General features: G+C 43.3%; 1 protein-coding gene across 3 annotated transcripts in view; it reads right to left on the bottom strand.

Annotated features, from left to right (window-relative positions):
* RGS17 (regulator of G protein signaling 17) overlaps positions 1–20,022 on the bottom strand; it is an 86,747-nt gene extending 66,725 nt beyond the window's left edge. For 2 of the 3 annotated variants that reach the window (XM_079779845.1, XM_079779846.1), the window contains exons 1-2: positions 19,883–19,980; positions 5,076–5,197 (exon numbers count right to left, since the gene is read on the bottom strand). In XM_079779845.1, coding sequence (XP_079635971.1) covers positions 5,076–5,083 — 8 coding nt within the window. In that variant the 5' untranslated portion in view covers positions 5,084–5,197; positions 19,883–19,980. Of the gene's footprint in view, positions 1–5,075; positions 5,198–19,882 lie in introns of all 3 variants that reach the window. The other variant, XM_079779847.1, reaches the window with a different exon arrangement.
* Positions 20,023–20,643: the final 621 nt, after the last annotated feature.

The following is a 20,643-nucleotide window of genomic DNA, read 5'->3' as shown; positions in this document are numbered from 1 at the left end:
TGTTCATATTTTATTTTAAGAGGGCCATAATGTATTACCACCCATTGGCGGCAGGCAAGATAGGATGGCTATATTCCCATGCTCTTCCGCACAAGGCGGGGTGGAGAAGGCTGCTCGGGGCTGTGGGTTTCTGCCACAGCCCACTGGCTCCTCTGGGATGGCAGAGCCACGTGACCTCTTGAGTGCAGCTACTACCCCTTGCTCCTAGCAACTGTGTTCTGCTAAAGTGTGGTTGCTGCGGTTGCCAGGATATTATTCTATTCTTGTCCTCCAGGACCACACCAAAGAGAAGAGAAAGTATCAACCAAACTAGAGTGAAGACACAGGGAGGGGGACCCAGAAAAACAGAGTGCCCTCCTCTTTAACAAAGAAATAAACTGAAGAGTGACTTCATGGTTCATGCTTTAACAAAATGCATAACTTTTCTTTGAGGTGAAATCGGAAAAACACGTTTTAAAGACAACCTGCCAAAAAATATGGCTATTAAACTATTAAGGCACAATTCACCACCTTATTATTATTCATTGAAAGTCACTTTTTTTCCCCCAGTGGAAGAGAGGAAAATGTCTTAAAATTGTCAGAATGACCTGAGAGATTCTGAACTATAATTATCATCCTGTGTCACATACAAAAGTTGGAAGTAGATACCACATTTCGCTTAACAGAAGACATCATTGATTGTAAAGGGCATACTGATTTCTGAAACGTTAAAAGGTGAAAAATGTGTGTGTCGTGGATTTGTTAAAATAATACACTATATATCTCATTCAGAATTTCGATCAATTCTGAGATAAAATTTGTTCCTTATTTATAGAAAAGGAGGTAAATTAAGTTTCTCAGGGTCATATAGCTAATAAGTAAAGACAGAATGAACTCGAGTATATATTTGCTTGACTATTATGTTCAAACTCTTCATTATGCAATGTTGTTTCTTCAGTTCCTTGTACAGATAAGAAATAAAAATAGGTACCAACTAACATGTTTATAGAACTTTATAGCTGCAGTGTTTGTCATAGTCCTAGTAATCTGCTAGGTATCATCAGCCCTGTTTTTCAAATGAGAAAAACTGGACCCAGGAAGATAGAATGACTCACTCAAGGTCACATAATTAGAAAGTGTCAGAGCCAGGAGTGAAACCCAAGATAAATGACTCTTCATGCAAACCATGTTTGACTAAGGTAAGACATTAACCAGCTACCAGGCTTGAAATTAGATCACAGACATAAAGATTATTCAAAGAGAAATATATTGGATATATAAGAAGAGATGTCGCACATGTCAGATGAATTCATTGAGTTATTCAATGAATTATTGAATGGCTACTTTGATGTAGGTTGTTTCAGTACCTGGGATAGAGTAGTGAATAAAAGACAAAAATCACATGGAACTTCTAATTTTTATAGAGAGAAATAAGGTAGGAGAGGGTAGGAACGGGAGCTTGCAATTTCAAATAGTGGTCAAGGAAGGTGTCCCTGAAAAGGTGTGACATTTGAGCCAAGATAAAGGCAATAAAGAAGTGATCCACATGGATAGCTGTGACAAGAACATTCCAGGCAGAAGGAACAAAGGACCCGAATTGGTAATGTCCTGGCCTATTGCAGGAGCAGCTAAGCGGTCAGAGAACTACTGGGGGCAGAGGGTGAAGTGGGTGTGTGGACATATCACCTAGGGCCTTACAGGCCAATGTAAAGACTGGGACAGAGCAAAATGTTGACCTTGGGCAGAGTAGCCTCATGGAATTTGGAATCTGGTCAACTTGAATGAATCTGTTCTAGGCATTCCAAGTTTGTCTACATCATCGGTCCAATTTAGTCTTGGGCTACCTGGCAAACAGATGTTACTCTGTGCCTACCTTGTTACTGTTTTATAAAGCATGACCTATCTAGAGAGTGTTGACAGGTTAGCTTCCAGATTAATAGACAGCTAATAAATAAACATGTATTAGAGACCTATAATCAGTGCTGGATATTTTAAGAAAGGCATCCGGACTCACATGCTTGGTCATTCTGCCACCACCATTGTGGAGGACAGGTGGAGTGAAGTGAGAATGAAGTCAAGGAGTCTGTTACAATAGTCCAGGCAAAATGATGATGGTGAACTGGGAGAGGAGAAATGGAAAAATGGGGTAGAGATAAGAAGTACCCAAGAGGTGGGCCAAGCCTAGGTTACGGAAAGATTAGATGAGCAGGGTGTGAGTGAGAGGTGGGTCAAGGTTGACTGCTGGTGGTCCAGCATGGGTGACTGTGTAGATGCCATCCTTCCCTAAGAATGTGGGAAGGAAAAAGGTTTGCTCATGAAGGCAAGAAAACAAGTATCATTGTTCTGATGCAGGCAGTTTCAGTGGAAGGAGGGATCACTAGGAAGTGTCCAGATGAAGATTCTTGAAGGTCTTAGGGCTTTAACTTAGACCTAAAAGATGGTCAGGATTTAGAATAGAGAAGGGAAGGAAACACAGACAGCATTCCAGGCAGAAAACAATATGAACAAAGGCACAGAAGTGGTAGAGTAACTACATGGGTCTTTGTAAGCAGGAGAGCAGTGGAAGAAAGGATGAAGAGGATGGTCCTTGGATGCTAAGGAGTCTGCATCTGAAATCCTCCTTTCAGAAAGAGAATTCACTGTTTCAGCAGGCATCTAGGCCCACTGCTGATCAGCAACCTTAGGTGACTAGTAGTAGTAGCCATAAATGTCCTGATAGTTTTGCTAGTAATCTCATAATACACTTGGTTGGTGCTGGGCAGCTGTACAGCTCTAGCCAGAACTCAGCTCTCCTGAATCCCATCTCAAGATTAAACAGACATTTTAGTAGTTTAGTATTCATGACCACTGCGCTATCTTTCTCCAAACACATATTATAGTTATATTTTAAGTGTCAAAAAACAAGTTTAGCATTTTATCTAAATTGATTTCCTTTCACCATGAAGCATTTATTGTTCTTTTAATTTGAACGAAATAAATTCTGTAATGAATTTTTCACACTGTTGATATAAAGCAAAATAAACTTTTAGTCTATCCTGTATTTTCTAGCCAATCAGGCACATTAATAATCAAATTTTTAACTCCATCCAAATAATATATAACTTAAAAGTTAATATTTAGAAGTCTCAGCTGTAAAAATATCAATTGCTTGGCTCAGTCTGAAATTATTGCCTGTGGTGATGGGACACTTGTAATGTCTTTTCAAGTCCATCATGGAAAAAGAATACAAACCAGAGCATTAGCTACAGTTATGTATTTTCCTGAAATACATTCACATCTCTCCCCTTCATTTCCCCTTGGCAACAACTGAATGCCTAACAGCTCTGATAATTCATAATTTCTTGCTTCAGTGCCACCCTTAAAAACAAAGCCATCCTGTGCTCCGTACGTGTCATGAGGAACCGAGACAGATCACAGGTAAAACGGGGGCTCAGCTCACTCCAGATGAGTTCTTCCAGGAAATACTGCTTCTCCTACAATATAATCGGAAACTCTGAGCTCACGTCAGTTACAGGGCAAACTGCTAAACGCCTGTCAAAAACAACAAAAAGAGGACGGCGTCCTTCCTTCCTTCCTGGTAATTTTAAGCCGCCTCTGCCTCTTCCCTTTTACAGCTTCCTTCATTTTCATTCATTTCACTGCCGTTCTGGCTCCACACAGAATACAGCTTCCATACCTAATTTTTTCCAAGGGCTTAGATGCAATAAAACCACTTTCCTATCCGACTGCATTTCAGGAACACACTCCCTTTGGTTTTCTACCTCTGTTAAATTCAATCTCAATTTTCTGTTAATTGTGCTCTAAATTCTCAGAAATGTGCCTCAGAGGCTGGATCACGAGGAAGAGGAAGCAAGTCTGGCAGGCAAATGCAGAAAACAGCTAAGGGATGAAGATAAAACAGGCGCGCGTTCCTGGCAAATTACTCGAGGGAAGTCAGATTTCCAGCCTAAGACAAATGAGCCCACTTCTCCCTTTTGTGCCCAGAAATTTGGATGCTACCTAGACACATCTTCAATAGCCTGCTTTACAAAGGACCCTAAATGCTGTACAAAGGGATTCCCTCTAGGAGCCAATTTTTAAAAAATCACTGATCAAACATAGATGCTTCATGGAAGGAGGCATTTTTGTTTTGTCCATTAATAAGTCGGAATCTCCCAGAACAGTGCCCGGCACACAGTAGGTACTTGATAAGTATTTGTTAAAAGAGCAATTTCACTGGATGCACCATACACAAAAAATTTTCTCTCTCAAACAGTGAGCGTGAAGCCCTTTAACTTACAACTGTTTTCCAAATCACTTATTCTTCATTCCCAGATCATTGCTATAAAAGCCAAGTACAGTGGAACATTAGAAACAAACAATAAAACATCACATTATGAATTGAGTTTGTTCTTTGTGATTTGAAAGATTTGCCATTAAACACTGATTTCTTTCTTTCATTTTTGTTATCTGCACTTCAATTTCCAATTTACCCCCTTATTTTGAATGACAGCTCACTATTCATCCTTCAAATATGAGAATGAGCATATAAAAATCTACCTTATTTCACCGTGAATTCAAAGATTGCTTTTTCAAGGAGGAGTGAGGCGATTATTTTCCTTTTTAATGCTCACTTCCATTTTTTAAACTTGCGTTCTTACCAGGTTGAAACTTTGGTAATTTACTTTTTTGCCCATTATACAAAGGAACACATTAGATAGGACATCCTCTTGTGGCACAATTTAACACAGTGTCATCAGGAGAGTCTTTTTTTTTTTTCCTGGTTTGTTTTAACCACCAAACATAGGCCATTTGACAAGTAATTCAGTTAATATTATGACCAGATCTCCTCATTCAGCATAGAAGAAGAACTAAATTATTTTTAATTTTGTCTTCTTCTAAATGGAAAACAAGTTTTGTCGTTTTGGATGCTTCCAGTAAAGTCATTAGAAAAGACCCAATTTGTGTATTTTCCCCAAGACATCTCTCTTCTGGCAATGAGTTAAAATGTTAATAATGAGGAGATGAGGGGGAAAAGGACCCATTATTTTGTGGACTCAGATGATTTCAAGGTTCCATTAGAGCTTGTGATGCTGAATGGTTCTAAAACGCCTTACCTGTCCATAGCCTTGGGGAAATTCCACTATCTCTGAACTGCTAACTTGTATCCTGAAGTCTGCAGGCAAAGCCCACAATAGGGCCTAATTAATCAAACTTTCTCCCAAGCACCAGGTCCAACCTAAAATAAGTGAATGAATGAATTAATAAAAAATAAATAGCACAGGCTTTTTCCTAATATTTGTTTCAATTTTGATTAAGGAACATGTACAATTTCTCAAGAATGAATACAATTGGTGCTAATTCCACGGCATTTTCCCTGAATCTCTCCATTGATGAGCCTGTTTCCCATTGCCAACAAACTTAGTTTTCCCTAAACCTAAAATAAATGTTTAACAAAAGCTTTTCTTGGCTTTGCTCCCCACCTCTCTTCTGTTGAGTCCTCACCTCCCCATAGTTTGTCTACACGTACTGGCTCACCTACTCCTGGCTCCAGTCTCAAACCGCTGGTTCGTTTCCTCTCCATCTTGCAGGGTGTCCTCTCAGGCACCTCCGCTTTTCTATGGATGTGTTAGTGATTGGATTTAGATTGTAGGCCATTTGGATGCATTTCTTACCACCAACACACAGGCACACTCGCTGGTGCACACACACATTTTAACACAATAGGGGTTCTATTGTTAGCTGCCAGGAGGGATCATAAAAGGACTTGCACCTAAGAGAAAATTCTTCTTCGAATGAGTCCTGCAACATTATTTATGTTAAAATAGCTATTTCTCAACATTTCATGGGTGATCTGAAACAGAATTTCCAAAAGGAGAGGAAAGGGACTTTGCCACAACGTAGGGCCCTTTCTACACTTCCCACTTAGGCTCCACCCCCTTAGAAACCTGCTCAATGAATATGCATAAACTTACCATTCCTATTAGTATCCTTGTGAGAGAGAGGGAAAATGTACGGAGAATCTGTGCTCCTCTTCCAAACCCCAATGGTTTTAAATCCCCAGTATGAAATTGTTCATGATCAGAATCTTCAACCTCTGCTCAGTTAACATTTTAGGGAGAACTTAACTCCATCCCCGGCACAACCATGTGTTGAGTTATCACATGGTCACTGAGCTGAGCTCTTCCCCATACATAAACTATTCATTCCTTAGACATACTGAGCACCTCCTCTGCTCCTGGCATTGTTTGATGTACTAGCTTACATTCTACCACGTGGGAGGAGGGGCACTGATAATAAATAAAACAACCTAACAGAGCAGTAAATGCTATGAATTAAATAAAACATTATTGTTAGAGAGTGACACATTGAGGTGGATGGATGAAGAAGGGACAGCATTAGGCAGAGTCCAGAAAAGATCTCTTTGGAGAGGTAACATCTGAACTGAAACTTGAAAGATGAGAACAATCCGGGGGAAAGTTTTTTTAGGCAGAGAAAGCAGCAAGTGCAAAGGACCTGAGGTTGCAAGGTCCTTGGTGTCCTCTCTTCCCTGAGCTCCTGGCACTCCCCTGGAATCTTCTGTCTAGGACGTCCTCCTCTCTCAGGCTGTCTTATAGGCTGAGATTTCAGTCTCAGCAGTGTTCAGATGCTCAACTAGTCTGAAATGATCACAGGCTTCATTTCAATACTACGCACTTGATCTTCAAGGGCTTCAGAAAGAAATAGCAATTCAAAGCAAGAAGCAAGTCTGCGAATTCACAGGATCACTGCTGACCCCATTGTCTAATATGTCACCTTCCTTATCTAAGAATCCATGGGCTACACTCCACAGAATTCAGTGCCAAGAAACAAAAATTCTTCTGAAAACCTGTCTCCTGTCATGAGCCAATGAGTGGTAAGGAACCTGTTCTGTAACCCTTTTATTCTGGCTGCTGAAACCCCGGAGCTAACAAAATGTAGTGCTCCTGCTACAATAACAATCCCATCCATGGCTTGTGCTGTGTTCAAACCCCGCCCCCCCCCCCCGCCCCGCCTCCTCCTTTTATTTCTGTCTGTGGCTTCTTATCTTTATTTTGTTTCATTTTCATTGCCCTGTGTGAAGAGTGCTTTTATTAAGCTGCCCCAACCCTTTGGGAATAGATGATGTGTAAATCATTAATCATGAGTGCTTTCTAGACAATCACAAGGAACTTCCTCATTGCAAAACCCAGCGTGTTGCCTTGGTCCTATTCTTACCCTCTCTGCCACACGGCCAAGCTTAGCTGCTCTCCTGCCTTCAGTCTGTCTCCCCTCTCCAACATCTTCTGGAAAATTGATGTACGGATGAATACAATGGTTGAAAAACAACCCTTCCTTGGTTTCATGGCATACAGCAGTATCTCCATGCATATAACGTAGTTTAGTTTCCTTCTTTTCCCCACACGCCCAGGATTCTATTCTAGGCCCGCGGTGCTCTCCACACGTCTTCCTTTGGCAATCACCTTCCACTGTCACCTCTCGGGAAAAGATTTTCAGATTTTATTTCCAGCCCCAGCCTGTCTCTGGAGTTTGCATTCCAAAGTCCCTGGAACCATTTGAAGCTCAGCGTTAGGATGGCGTCTTCAAGTTCTTTACCCTCCGAGTCCTTAAACTCCCCACCACATCTCTGCCATGTGCTCATCCACCAAGCGTTGGACAGCAAATTTACCACCTTTCAAGGCAGCCCACCTAGCTAGCCAGCATTGAGGATTAAACACCTATTTTCAATAGAACGGCAAAATCTAACTCTCTGACGTGTGCCCACTGGTTTTAATGCTCTTAAGAGAAAGGATGAGAGCTGAGACACACTAAATGCCAAATGTGTACCAGGGGCATTGCCCATATGATCTCCTGACAAGCCTGCCATGTAGTTTTATTATTCCCGCTAGTGGCCTGGTGCACGAAATTCGTGCACAGGGGTGGGGGGTGTCCCTCAGCCTGGCCTGCACCCTCTCCAATCTGAGACCCCTCGGGGGATGTCTGACTACAGGTTTAGGCCCGATCCCTGTGGCAGATGGACATCCCTCTCATAATCTGGGACTGCTGGCTTCTAACCGCTCACCTGCCTGCCTGCCGGATTGCCCCTAACCACTCTGCCTGCTGGCCTGCTTGCCCCCAACTGTCCCCTCCACCAGCCTGATCACCCCAACTGCCCCCCCTGCTGGCCTGCTTGCCCCCAACTGCCCCCCTGCTGGCCTGCTTACCCCCAACTGTCCCCCAGCCAGCCTGATTGCCCCCAACTGACCTTCACTGATGGCTTGCTTGCCCCCAACTGGCTCCCCCTGCTGGCCTGCTCACCCCCAACTCCCCCCCCCCCGCTGGCCTTATCACCCCCCCCCCCCGCCCCCACCACCACCCTGATCACCCACAACTGCCATCCCATCCTGGGCTGATCACCCACAACTGCCCTCCCCTCTTGGCCCCTAACCACCTCTACCTTGGCCCCGCCACCATGGCTTTGTCCAGAAGGATGTCTGGAAGGTCTCCTGGAAGGTCTCCCAGTCTAATTAGCATATTACCCTTTTATTAGTATAGATTATATCATTGGGGCAACTTAATATTAGTCTAATTGTTTCACACGGCCCTTCTCCAGGTGGTGAAGCACTCATATTCTTCAGAGGAACTGACTTTATTCCAGGCTCAGAAAGTACACATTCCTCCAATCACTTCTGCTGTGAATTATTGTTCCTTTGTAAGTTTACCATCTGTATTGAAAACCTCTAACCATGGTGTCGAGAGAAAAATAACAGAACACAGTTCAAATGAACATTCCAGTTGTGGTCTGACTGCGCAGAATAGAACGGTCACCGACTTACACTAGATAGGGTGTGCTTCTGTTAACAGACTCTAAAACCACACCTGCTGCTTTCTACGAAATCAACTAGGCTTTTGATGGACAGCCTGCTGACCATCTGCTAGAACTCTGATGGAAGGGCAAACTGTTTCCCAGACTGAACTCAGCCTATTTCTTCCCTAACCTCTTCATCAGTTTGGTTTCTCCGGATCTTCACAGCATCTGTAGTAACCAGACATGCAGGCTCAAATGCTCCATGTGAACTTTAGAGGTCCTTTTACATCTTCTAAGTCTCACTGGTGACCAAATCCCGAGGGCTCTGAGTCAAACCAAGTTCCCACAAGGTCATCTTCCCACTGCCTTAGCTTGGACCTTCCCAGTTCAGGCCTGGACAGCTGAAATTCTGTTCCTGCCCCCACCCTGGCCCCCCACTGCACAGAACTGAGGAAGCACTGGTCTCAGGCTATGATCCCTACCTACATAGCATGCATGGCACTCCATGACTATCAAGGGCAATTCTAGCTATTCACCTTGATATATATCTTAGTGTTAATATTTTCTATCTTTTTATTCATCTGGGTTATTTTTATTATTATTTAAATTTTACCTTTATTGTTGAAAGTATTACAGATGTTCCCTTTTTTTCCCCATTGATCCCCTCCATCCCGCCCCCCTCCTTCCCCACACTATCATCTATATCATGGATTATGCATATATGCATATACATTCTTTGGTTAATCTCTCCCCACCCACCTCCACACTCCCTACCCCCATCTTCCCTCTGAGAGTCATCTGTCTGTTTCATGCTTCTATGCCTCTGGATCTATTTTGTTCACCTTGTTATTAACGCCCACCAGCACCTGTCTCCTTTCTGGCCTTATCATCCTAGGATTTCCTGGATTTGTTATATATTCCTGGAAAACTACGCCATCAAGTATTGTTTTGAATTTTCTTAGTTCTGTGCCTTTCTTTATTTACATTGTCCTTGAGCCTGGGAGACTTCTTCTTTTTTTTTTTTTTTTTTTTTGCCTGTCAAATTTCTCTCTCTCAATAATTTGAGAAAATATCACAAGCTCTATGAAATTTGTGCCAGACCTGACCATCTAAAACCATTCTGAAGTTCCTGAATTCTCACAGCATTTTATTTTTCTCCTAGAGTAGAATAGTAATAGCAATTTATATTCGTATTTTCTTTCTTCAATTAGCTTTTAGGTTCCTGAAGCCTTGGCTTTGTCTTATTTAATTTTACTCTTCCCAGTTACAGAGTAGGGCTCCAGCGAGTTGCATGAATGATGAAGGAGAAAGTAGGAAACAAAAGAGGTGATGGAGAAAACGTGGAAATCTAATGCAAACACTTGGGAAATCAGACCAACAGGCCATATTTACAGGTGCACCAAAAAGGCCACTCCTCCTTCCATTACTTCTGCTTGCCCCTAACTTAATTTTTTAGATTGTACCCTCTGAGCTCTTTTCCCCTTGGTCTAACCAGACTAGAACTCTCCTGGGGCCAGTGGTGAGAGGCCAACATACCAAGAGCCAACCTTGGTTTTGGTTGGAATCAGCAGCTTCACCGAGTAACTAATTTCAGTGACCTTACTGAGCAATAAATCTACCTACCTTCCCTTAAAAAGAATCTCAGTGACAATTAGCAGACAAGCTTCTCCACATATACATGTCACTCTTTTTTGTTGTTGTTGATAATCCTCACCCAAGGATGTATTTTTTTCTTTTTTAATAAAATAGTTTCATTGATTTCAGAGAGGAAGGGAGAGTGAGAGTTAGAAACATTCATGATTAGAGAGAATCATTGATTGGCTGCCTCCTGCATGCCCCGCTACTGGGGATTGAGCCTGCAACCAGGGCATGTGCCCCAACAGGGAATCAAATCATGACCTCCAGGTTCATAGGTTGATGTTCAACCACTGAGCCACACTGGCTGAGCCAAGGATATTTTTTTCCATTGGTTTTTAGAGAGAGTGAAAGAGAGGAGGGAGGAGAAAAGAAGAGAGAGAAATGTCGCACCTGACCTGGGCCGGGGATGGGACCTGCAACCGAGGGCACCCTTTGGTCCGAGGGCCGATGCTCTAACCACCAGCCAGGGCAAAGTCTTAATAAAATAAATAATTTAGACATTTAGTCATTGAACTGCCCCACTGCTCAATAAAACACAGCTTAGCATCTGCATTTATTCAGGGCTGGTAGTTTAAAGCAAAATACAGAGGTCTGTTTACAACACAAAAATCAAATAGATTTTATCTAAGATGAAGTTAGGAGTCATTACACTTTAAAAAAATATTTGGAACAGTTGTTTTTTTGTTTTGTTTTGTTTTTTTGTTTAATCAATGTGACTGAATCTTGTTATCACCTAGAAGAATTTTTAATTATTTAACCATAACCTGTGTCAGGTCAAGGAAAGTGCTTCACATTTTTTGCTTCCTGGAGTTAACATTTATTTAATGAAATTCTACTTCACAAAACACCACTTGCATTACTCAGATGTTCAGTCAATGAAATTACTGAATTAATGGGAAAAAATTACCTTCTTAAGATTAGGTCACATGAATTCCTAAAACTGGAAGTGGTTACATAATATAGCAGAGTTATATAATAATGTATTGAGGGATGCTATGCTTTTAGATATAATGAGTTTTAAGCTAATAGTCTGGTGTCCTGAGCCCAGCCTTCTGCATTTTGCTTGACTTTTCCTCATATCACACTGGAACCGCCCCTAAAGGGTGCACCTTTTCCTTCTATACGCTTGGCTAGAATTACTCAGGCATCAGTCCGTTGTTTCCTTCAATCAACCCACGAATAACATGGGGACATACACACACACTCAGACATTGACACACAAAATCATCTTTTCAAAATAATAAACTTTGGAGGCAATTTAGTGTAACAAAGATTTTTTCTATCTCTTTGTTTTCAACATTAAAATGATATATAAACATATTCTTCAATTAAACCCATCATTTATTTAAATATCGCTGGGTCATTAGATATTGGGTTTACCAAAGGCAATTTGGTCTAAAATATTTCTTCAGCAAAAATGCAGACTACCGGACATGAGCAGATAAAGAAAACATGGGTTCCAATAGCTTGAATCAAAATTGCCAACATTATTTACTCATACTTTGGAAGAAATATGACAATCAGGCCAGTTTATTTCTGACTACCAGAAGAGAATAAAACAGCAATTCTTCCCTGACAGATTTAACATTTGAATTCCTGATATGTCTTAAATTTTAGACCAAAAATTATATAACTGTCCTAAAATTATAAAAAATAACACAAACACCTATTTTATGTAAAATGTTAGATGTACAAAAAGAATTGATACTCTCTTCAATTTATCTATGAGAAATAATACACATATTAATACTACTACTACTAGTAAAAAGACAGAAAGGTAAAAATCCAGCATGAAGCTTTCCCCACACAACAGGTAGGAAAAGAATAATACTCCAGCTCACGGTGCAGTATCTAATACTCTGTTAGAGTATTTAATACTCCAATTCAAAATATAGCATTCAGTTAGTCATAACAATTTGTAAATTATATAGGTCACTATTTTGCTTTATAGCATGTCTGTGCTTTAGTGCTCTCGTAAAAGGTGTTTGTTTTCCTTTGCTGTTATCTAGTCTTGATCATATTCACCTCACAGGTCACAGGTGAAGTATTGTATGGTAGTGCAGAGTAGAAATAAATGGAGAGGGCAATTGACAGTTTGGCTCAAATAAACTCACAAAAACTCAAAAAGAAAAACACACCACAAAAAACAAAGAGAAAGAAATAAACAGAGAAATAGATTCATACCTCAAATTAGCAAATACAGTTATTTCTGAACAGTCCAGCTAGCGGTTTAATGACAAGCAAGTTAATTTAGTGGCTGAAATGAGGGTTAGGCTTACCTTCAAGTTAATTCATGATTGCATTTAGCCAAATTTACTGTATATTACAACCTTTTGCTAGGAAGGATCTAAGTCTTTACCCTGACTTTATAAGTGATGTCTAATCTTCCTATATCACAAACAATCTGGCAGTTGCTAGAATGAGAGTTCACCCTAGTGATTACAAGTAGATGTGGAAATGGTTTTCTTTCTCTAAAAAAAAAAAAAAAAATCTGTGGAGAGTACTTTGGATTTCTGCTCAGTTTACTGTATTATAAAAAGATTATTATCAAAGAAGCAACTGCAATAGTATTGGGAGAAAACTGTAATATTTTTATTGCATGGGAATTGTGGATCCTTAGGAAGGGTTGGGGGTACCTCTTTCTCTTTCCCTTGGTTCACCCATACCCCAACATTTTAATGTACCTTAAATTATCATGGTCCCGCAGAGGGGGGAAGGCACAGTGCACATAGACACAGTGTATGTATATGTTTTCTTCACGGTGATGAGGGAGCAGTGGGAGGGTTGACAATGAGGGATGTCACAGGTGTTTTGTTGTTTGCCTGTGGGGTGGTTGCTAGGTCATCCACCAGCAGAGCCACTTCCTGCTTTCCCTTCCCCTTATCTGAGTCTCTGCTTAGCAGCCTTTGTGAGGGGCAAAGACCTCTACACTTGGAGATCAATTAGGCTGAAAATGCTAAATTATAAAGAGATCTTTGCATATTACCCCCAGGGTGTATTTAGTTATGGCTTGTAAAGTTAGAACGACCAGGGCTCACTAGATAAAAGCAAAATAATAGTAAGTTGAAGAAGCCTATATGTGAACGCCTTTGGAAAGAGGCCATATTTAATTAAATCTTGCATGCAAAATTATATCACAGAGCCTGGCACACAGTAGGTGCTCAGAATTTTTATGAATGAGTCATGTAACTGATCGGTTAAACAAGCTGGTCAGAAAAGGATAACACGGCAAACATACAGAGAGCAACTTCAACATTAATCAGGGCCCTTAGTTAAGACATACTAGCAAGAAATTAAAATCCCTTGGAACAGATCACCTACATAGTGTTTCTTGGGTTTAACTATTTAATTGCAGTACAATATCTAATAATCTCACAGTGACTGCATATATATGAAGTATTTTTATAGACCAAATTTAATTGAATCCTTAAACATTGTTGAGGTACGTACAGTTTTCGATTTAACAGATGATGATACCAAGGCTCAACAAAGTTAAGGCTAAATCCTGGTTATCTGAATCCAAAAATTGGTCTTTTTTTTAAAACCAAATTACGTTTTCTGCTTTCAAAGTCCCTTTCTTTCAAGGGCAACTTTCCATAGCCTTTTTCACATTCTCTAAATTAAATCATGTAGAATGCTACTTTTCACCCAGAAAACTTTGGAATAGTTGTTGATCTTGATTAACTGAAGCTCACAAAAGTAGGGGAGTTGAGGGAAACAGGGTGGGGACATGAGGTAGTCTTCCCCAAACCAAAACTGGCTCATAAAATCTCTAGATTAGATAGCCTCTCACAATACACCAAAAACAAGCTCCCATGTCTCATTGAATCTAGAAATAAATAGGGACAGTGTTGTCAACTTTCACAAAAGATTTTGCACGAAATTTAACCCAATCTGCCATTAGGAAGACCTGAGATAACTGAAGAAGTGAAGTAAACATTTACCTGCTCATTTCATTTATGTCATAATTTCCCTTGGGTTGTGAATGCTTTATTGTAATGCCATGGCTCTTGAATTATAACCTTTGTATTTCAATAGCCAATCAGCAATACTGAGAAAAGCCTGTGACCTAATACAAGGAAGTAAATATTTGCTTTGTGAAACACATTCATTGTCTATAATAAAATTGTGTATTGACACAGCGATATTTTAAAAATCTCAGGCACAAAGTTTACAAAATTTTTAAAGAGATTTTAGGTGTTTATTACTCATGCTAGAATTTCAAGTATGAAGCACTTATATAATTTAATTTAAAAAGCCTGCGCATCCAGGGAACAGCAGAGCAAGAACTCAAATCCAGGTCTATCTGAAACGAGATTTTGAGTTCCACCATGACTCAGGGCTTCTCGTGGAGCCTCCCATTCACTATAAACTCCAGGCTCTTGATTCTGAACTACTGAGGGCTTTACTAGATTGGATAAACTGGAACTAGCAATAATTATAAAATGTTACACTTTCTAGGTAGTTTAACATCTAAGGGATTTTAATAATGTTGTCAAGCTAAATATTTAAGCTGTTGAAGCCAAATTTGTCCAAAGTCATGGAAATAAAACTGTCAAAACCAGGAGCTTACAAGAGTTATGTGAGGTACTATAGACACAGACCTCATTAAGACACTAGATTAGATTCTTACCTTTTAAGTATTTAAATTTCACGACAGCTTAAAATTGGAGATATGATTCTTATCTGACATGGTTTTATAATTAAATGTAATTGGTTTCATTCTGATGAGACATTGCAAGTAATGCTCTATAAGGACCTCCATGTACTCCCATGTTGCCTTTCCACTTCATTTATTTCAAGAAAACTCAAAAGGTCTATAACATAGGCAACTGGCAGAAACCCTCCATGAAAATCTGGGAACTCCTCATTTACCAGCTGTCATAGTAAGGTGTGAATGTGTGTGCACAGGTGCCCGAGCAGAAAATGACATCCCCCAACCATGAAGCAATTCTGGGCTTCTGAAAGGAACTGTGCACTTGGGAAAGCCCAGGCATTGGGGCAGGTGGCTGTATGCCATAGACACATAGCAGCCCTAACCCCATGGCTGGTCCATCTCCAGCCTCTGATGATGTTTGCTCTGCTCCATCTGAGCTGGAGTCTGGTTCAGCCACATGAACTCTGTAGTGCAAAGGCCACACACATTTTTTGTCATTAAGCATTTACTTTTTCTTTTGCCTTTTAAAAAAATAACATTAGCACTCAAATAAATAAGAAAAATATAGCAGAATACCAATTAAAAAATGGGCAAAAGACTTGAACAAGCCATCCTTATAATTTTTTTCTTATAAACAAGTCAAAATTTTAATCAGCATTCTTAGTAACCGAAGAAATAAAATTTTGAAAAGTATAATTTTCACCTATCAAGTTAGCACAGGTTTTTTAAAAGATGATATCATGTTGGTATGTACTAGATGTTCTAAGCATCAGGCCTAAAGGGGGGGAAATGCCATACAGCTATACAAACCAAACCTAAGCATAAGGATGTACATGAGTTAAAACAGCAAAATACTGGAAACAAAATAAAAATTCAAAAATAAAAGAGTGGGTAAATAATTAAGTCATCCATAAGATGAATTATGTTGCAGTCACTCAATTGTATAAAAAATACCAGCTTCAATTTATTGGGAAACACCAGTAAAGTGTTGTTAATTTTTTTAAAAGCAAGTATGACATTCTACAATATGATTCTAACTCTTAAAAAAAAAAAAAAAACAGTCCATTTATGCATAGAATACAAACTGGTGGTAAACTACCAGTATTTTCAATAGCAGTTCTTACGGCATGGGGTTGGGATAATTATAAGTACTCAGTCCCTGCTAGACACGTGTTAGGAGGTGGATCTTTATCTCTATTGTACATCTGAGGAAACTGAGGCTCACCGGACCTTGGTGACAAAGGTATTAAATGGAGGAGCCCAGGGCACAAGCTAAGGTCAGCTTGACCCAAAGCGTTCATCACATCATGTCTCCCCACAGGTAATTTAAACTCTCAGGTTTATACAATATTTCATTGGTCTAGGGCCGTGGTCGGCAAACTGCGGCTCGCGAGCCACATGCGGCTCTTTGGCCCCTTGAGTGTGGCTCTTCCACAAAATACCACGGCCTGGGCGAGTCTATTTTGAAGAAGTGGCGTTAGAAGGAGTTTAAGTTTAAAAAATTTGGCTCTCAAAAGAAATTTCAATCGTACTGTTAATATTTGGCTCTGTTGACTAATGAGTTTGCCGACCACTGGTCTAGGGGATTTAAAATCAGCACATGTCGCTTTTATAATTTGAAAACAAATCAACAATATAAATGTTATACTAAAAATTCTATACATATTCACAAAGTGACAATTTTAAAAACTGTTTCCTCAAAAGATGTAGGACTGTGAACATGACCTTTAAGATTTCAAACTACTGTATTTGAGCATTCTTTTTTTTTTATAAATATATTTTATTGATTTTTTACAGAGAGAAAGAGATAGGGATAGAGAGTTAGAAACATCGATCAGCTGCCTCTTGCACACCCCCTACTGGGGATGTGCCCGCAACCAAGGTACATGCCCTTGACCGGAATCGAACCTGGGACCCTTGAGTCCGCAGGCCGACGCTCTATCCACTGAGCCAAACCAGTTTCGGCCATTCTTAAATATATATATATAATCCTAAATCTTGGAAAACTTTCGTGAGCCTTGTAAATTGTGCAAAATTTATTCATTTAAGAAATACTTATTGAACACTGGCCTTTTGCTAGGTATCGTGCTAGGTGTTGGCACAATGGAAGAAACAGCTGTCTTAATGACTTTCTCCGAAGGATACTGTTAGGAAAGTCTTTGAGGGATGTGTACAGATGGAGAGAGAAAGGGAAGGAGAAAGTATCCATCAATGTAGCCCTAAAAGTTCTGGCTTCCTACATCAAAGGATTGTTTCCGTTTTTAAGGCTTCCACAAGAACTTCTAATATTTCTGAGGCTCCCAGACAGCCCTCTGGAAATGTCATACAATTTTAAACCTGTAAATAAATGCATTCATACCTAAACTGACCAGATAAAAATAAATGCTCTTGAATCTCACACAGTGCTATTCTCCGCGGGGGACACAGTGGTCCTGGCACCTGCATTCTGGGTGGTGCAGTATCTTCCCCGGACTATCAGGAAAAGGGTTCTCAGCAGAAAGGCAGCTGGGAGGATCCCCTTCCCTCTGGGCTCCATGAGTCTTTGTCCAAGCCCACCTCCTCCTGCTCTAGGAAAGCCCAGGTCTTCCAGCAGATTGACGTCTCATGCGAAGGCCACTGTCTGCAACTGTAGGCTACGAGGTAGGTCAACGAGAATTTTTATGGATTCAGATTTAGCTTTGGCTGATACTATAAGGTCAAATGAACTCTCCTTGTGAATTCTGTCCCATGGGGACGAAATACCAAGGAAGAGCTGAGGAACTGGAGCCAAAAAGGGTAGAAATTGGCACAACAATTTATGCTCTTTGTTCTGTGAATCAGGTGGTTTGGTAATGTTTCAGACTACAAATTCAAGAAGAAGGATGAGTGGCCATGGCTCTGAGGTTGGGTGTCACTCCGTGGAGATGCGTCTTATTTAGTAAATGATACCATCCAGTTACTCTGTAATCATAAACACTTGTCTTTGTTTTCTCCTCTCCGAAAATCACAAATACACGGCCCTCTCATAGTTTCTCTCAACATAGTTTTTAAGACTACAAAAATAGTGAATAAATGGACTCTCCCTCAAGTATGCTAATTACTGTTTTAGTTCATGCTAACAGAAGCAATAGCTTAATAATAGTAACTTAACTGGAGAAGGTCAAACCTTTCATTTCTTTGAATTGATGAATACAAATCGCCTTTTCATTAGGTTTTAGTGCTATAATGTGTATGTCATGGATAATTGCTACTATTACTACAAAGAACTTTAGAAACACATATTTACTTAGTTTCAGAGTTTTCAGAATTCAGACAGTGTCTAGCAGCTATGAAACTAGGAGGAAAACATTATTTTCCAAGAGTAAAAATGGTTTCTCATTTCTCCAATTACATGATTTTCTTCGGAAGAGCTCATCACCCTGCAAAAACCCATATGAATGAATGCCGGAAATGGGGGGGGGACACCCAGTCTCAGAAATGCTTATTCTGGTCGGGAACCCCACTAGGAGACTCCTCTGTGGTTTTTTTTTGCGATCGTTACCCCACGATGGGGAAAAACTCGCTGGAAAACAATGAAAAGATGAAGACAGCTGTGGGAAGCTTGCAAAGTTCTCTAGACAAGCCTCCCAGTGGCTCTTAGAAAAGGAAGCATTGGTCCAAGGGTCCTGGAGGTTAGGAGAACGATGCCAGGAGCCAGGGGCAGCCCCGCCAGAGGGACTCCGATAGGGCGGGTCCGGGCGCCGCGGGCAGCGTTGGGGGCCCGGCGACCCCCGCTCCGCCTGCGGGAGCCCTCCGACCCCGGCGGGTGGCACGGGCTGCCCGGGGCGCGCGGTCAGCAGCCTCCGGTCGCGACCAGCATCTCGGCCACCGCGGTCCCTCGGCCGCCCTCCAGCCCTGCCTCCCTCCGACATCTTCCCCGGAGCCCGGCGGCAGCGAGCAGAGGTGGAAACCGCTCGGGTCTGCGCCCGGCCTCCGCCGCAGCGCACGGAGAGCGGAGGGAGAGGGGGGCCGGCGAGGAGGCAGCTCGGGAGCTGCGATCCATCGACGATAGAAAGGATCAGCGTCGCCCACCGCCGGGGCGTCTCGGGGACACCCACCCGGGCAGCGGCTGGGGGTGGGTGGGCGTTCCTCCTCCCGGTCCCTGGGCGGCGGGGAACCCACCCCTCGCCGAGCCCACGGGCGCTCCTTCTCCATCCACTCGGAGGAGGGGAAGGAACAAAAGAGACCCTCCACCCGCTACCCACATGGGTATCGGAGGCCGGAGGTCGGTGCGTTTTGGCCGTCTCCCGGATACACCTTCCGCACCTGAACGGCGCCTTTCCCCAAAGGCGAAGAGAGGAAAGAAAGAGAGAAAAAAGAATACCGCCCGAGGGGATCGGTCGCTCGGACGCTGTTCATTTCACATTCGGTTCTCTAACCAGCAACCGGGAAAACCCCGCAGGACCTCGCGCCCCCCGCCCCCGGCCCGGCCCTCTCGGCCGGGGGCCCGAAGGAGCCCAGCTCCCCTCGAGGGACCCCGCCGAGGGTTCCCGGGGCGGGCAGGACGCTCTCCGGGCCTCCCGCAGCGCCCGGGGGGCGGGGGGGGGGGGCGGCGAGCGAACCACGCGGGATCCAACTTCCCAACCTGCGGCGCGGCCCCTGCTCCCCGCCCGGGCGCCGCGGGCGGCGCGGAGACCCCCGCGCGGCGGCCTCCCCCGCTGGGGCCACGGCACTTGCACTCTCCGCCCCCTCCTGCCTGCACCTCCCTCCCCCACCACCTTTAAAAAAAATGCATCCATTGGTGCAAAGCAGACATTTTGCTGTCATTGACTTCTCAGCGCTTGGCTTCGGGGGGACCCTCTTACCCGGGCGCCTGGGGGTGCGGGCAGCGCGCGGGGAGCTCCGGGGGCGCGAGGCTGGGCGGCTCGGTCCTCTAGCGGAGCCCGTTCGCTGCCATCCGTCCAACTTCAGCACCCGGCGGGCGAGGAGAGAGGGAGAAGGCGAGGATGCAGGGGAGGCGGGAGGAGGAGGGAGCGGTGGGCGGGGAGGGAGCGGGAGCCCTTGGCAGCGCGCATGCGTCTCGCGAGCGGGCTCGGCCCCTCGCCGGGCTGGGTCCGTGGGGCCTCTTCTCCCCCCGCCTCCCACCTCCCACCCCCCGCCCCGCCCCGCCCCGCCCCTCCCGCGTGGGACCGCGTGAGTCACAGCCCCGCCCCTCCCCGCACGGCCAGGCCCCCGCGCGCTCTCCCAGGTCCCGCGCGCACAGAGCGGAGGGTCTCCGGTGGGGCTGGGGCCCCGGGAGGCGCCGGTCCGAGCTCCGCGGGAGCCTGGAAACCCGGGAGTCTTCCCTGATGAGAGGCTCTGGCGCCCAGGCTTCTCCACCTTCAAGTTCGCCCGCAGCCCGGCTTCTTCGGTCCTGCGCTTTAGGCGGATGCCGGGCACCGGAGCGCGTCTTTCAGGGGCAACGCAGCCGCGGGTCCGGGGGGAGGGGTGCGGGGTGCGGTGCGGGGTGGGAGGGGCGTCAAGAACTTGGGAAGTGAAGCAGGTCTTGCCTACCAGAGGCTGGACGTGAGGGAAAGTTCTTGACTTCGTTGACGTCCTCACCCAGAAAGCTGGCATTTCCCCTAAG

Source organism: Cnephaeus nilssonii (genome assembly GCF_951640355.1).
Source record: "Cnephaeus nilssonii genome assembly, chromosome: 9".
Taxonomy (NCBI): Eukaryota; Metazoa; Chordata; class Mammalia; order Chiroptera; family Vespertilionidae; genus Cnephaeus; species Cnephaeus nilssonii.
Note: the sequence above shows the minus strand (reverse complement) of the source record. Positions and strands in the feature narration are given on the sequence as shown.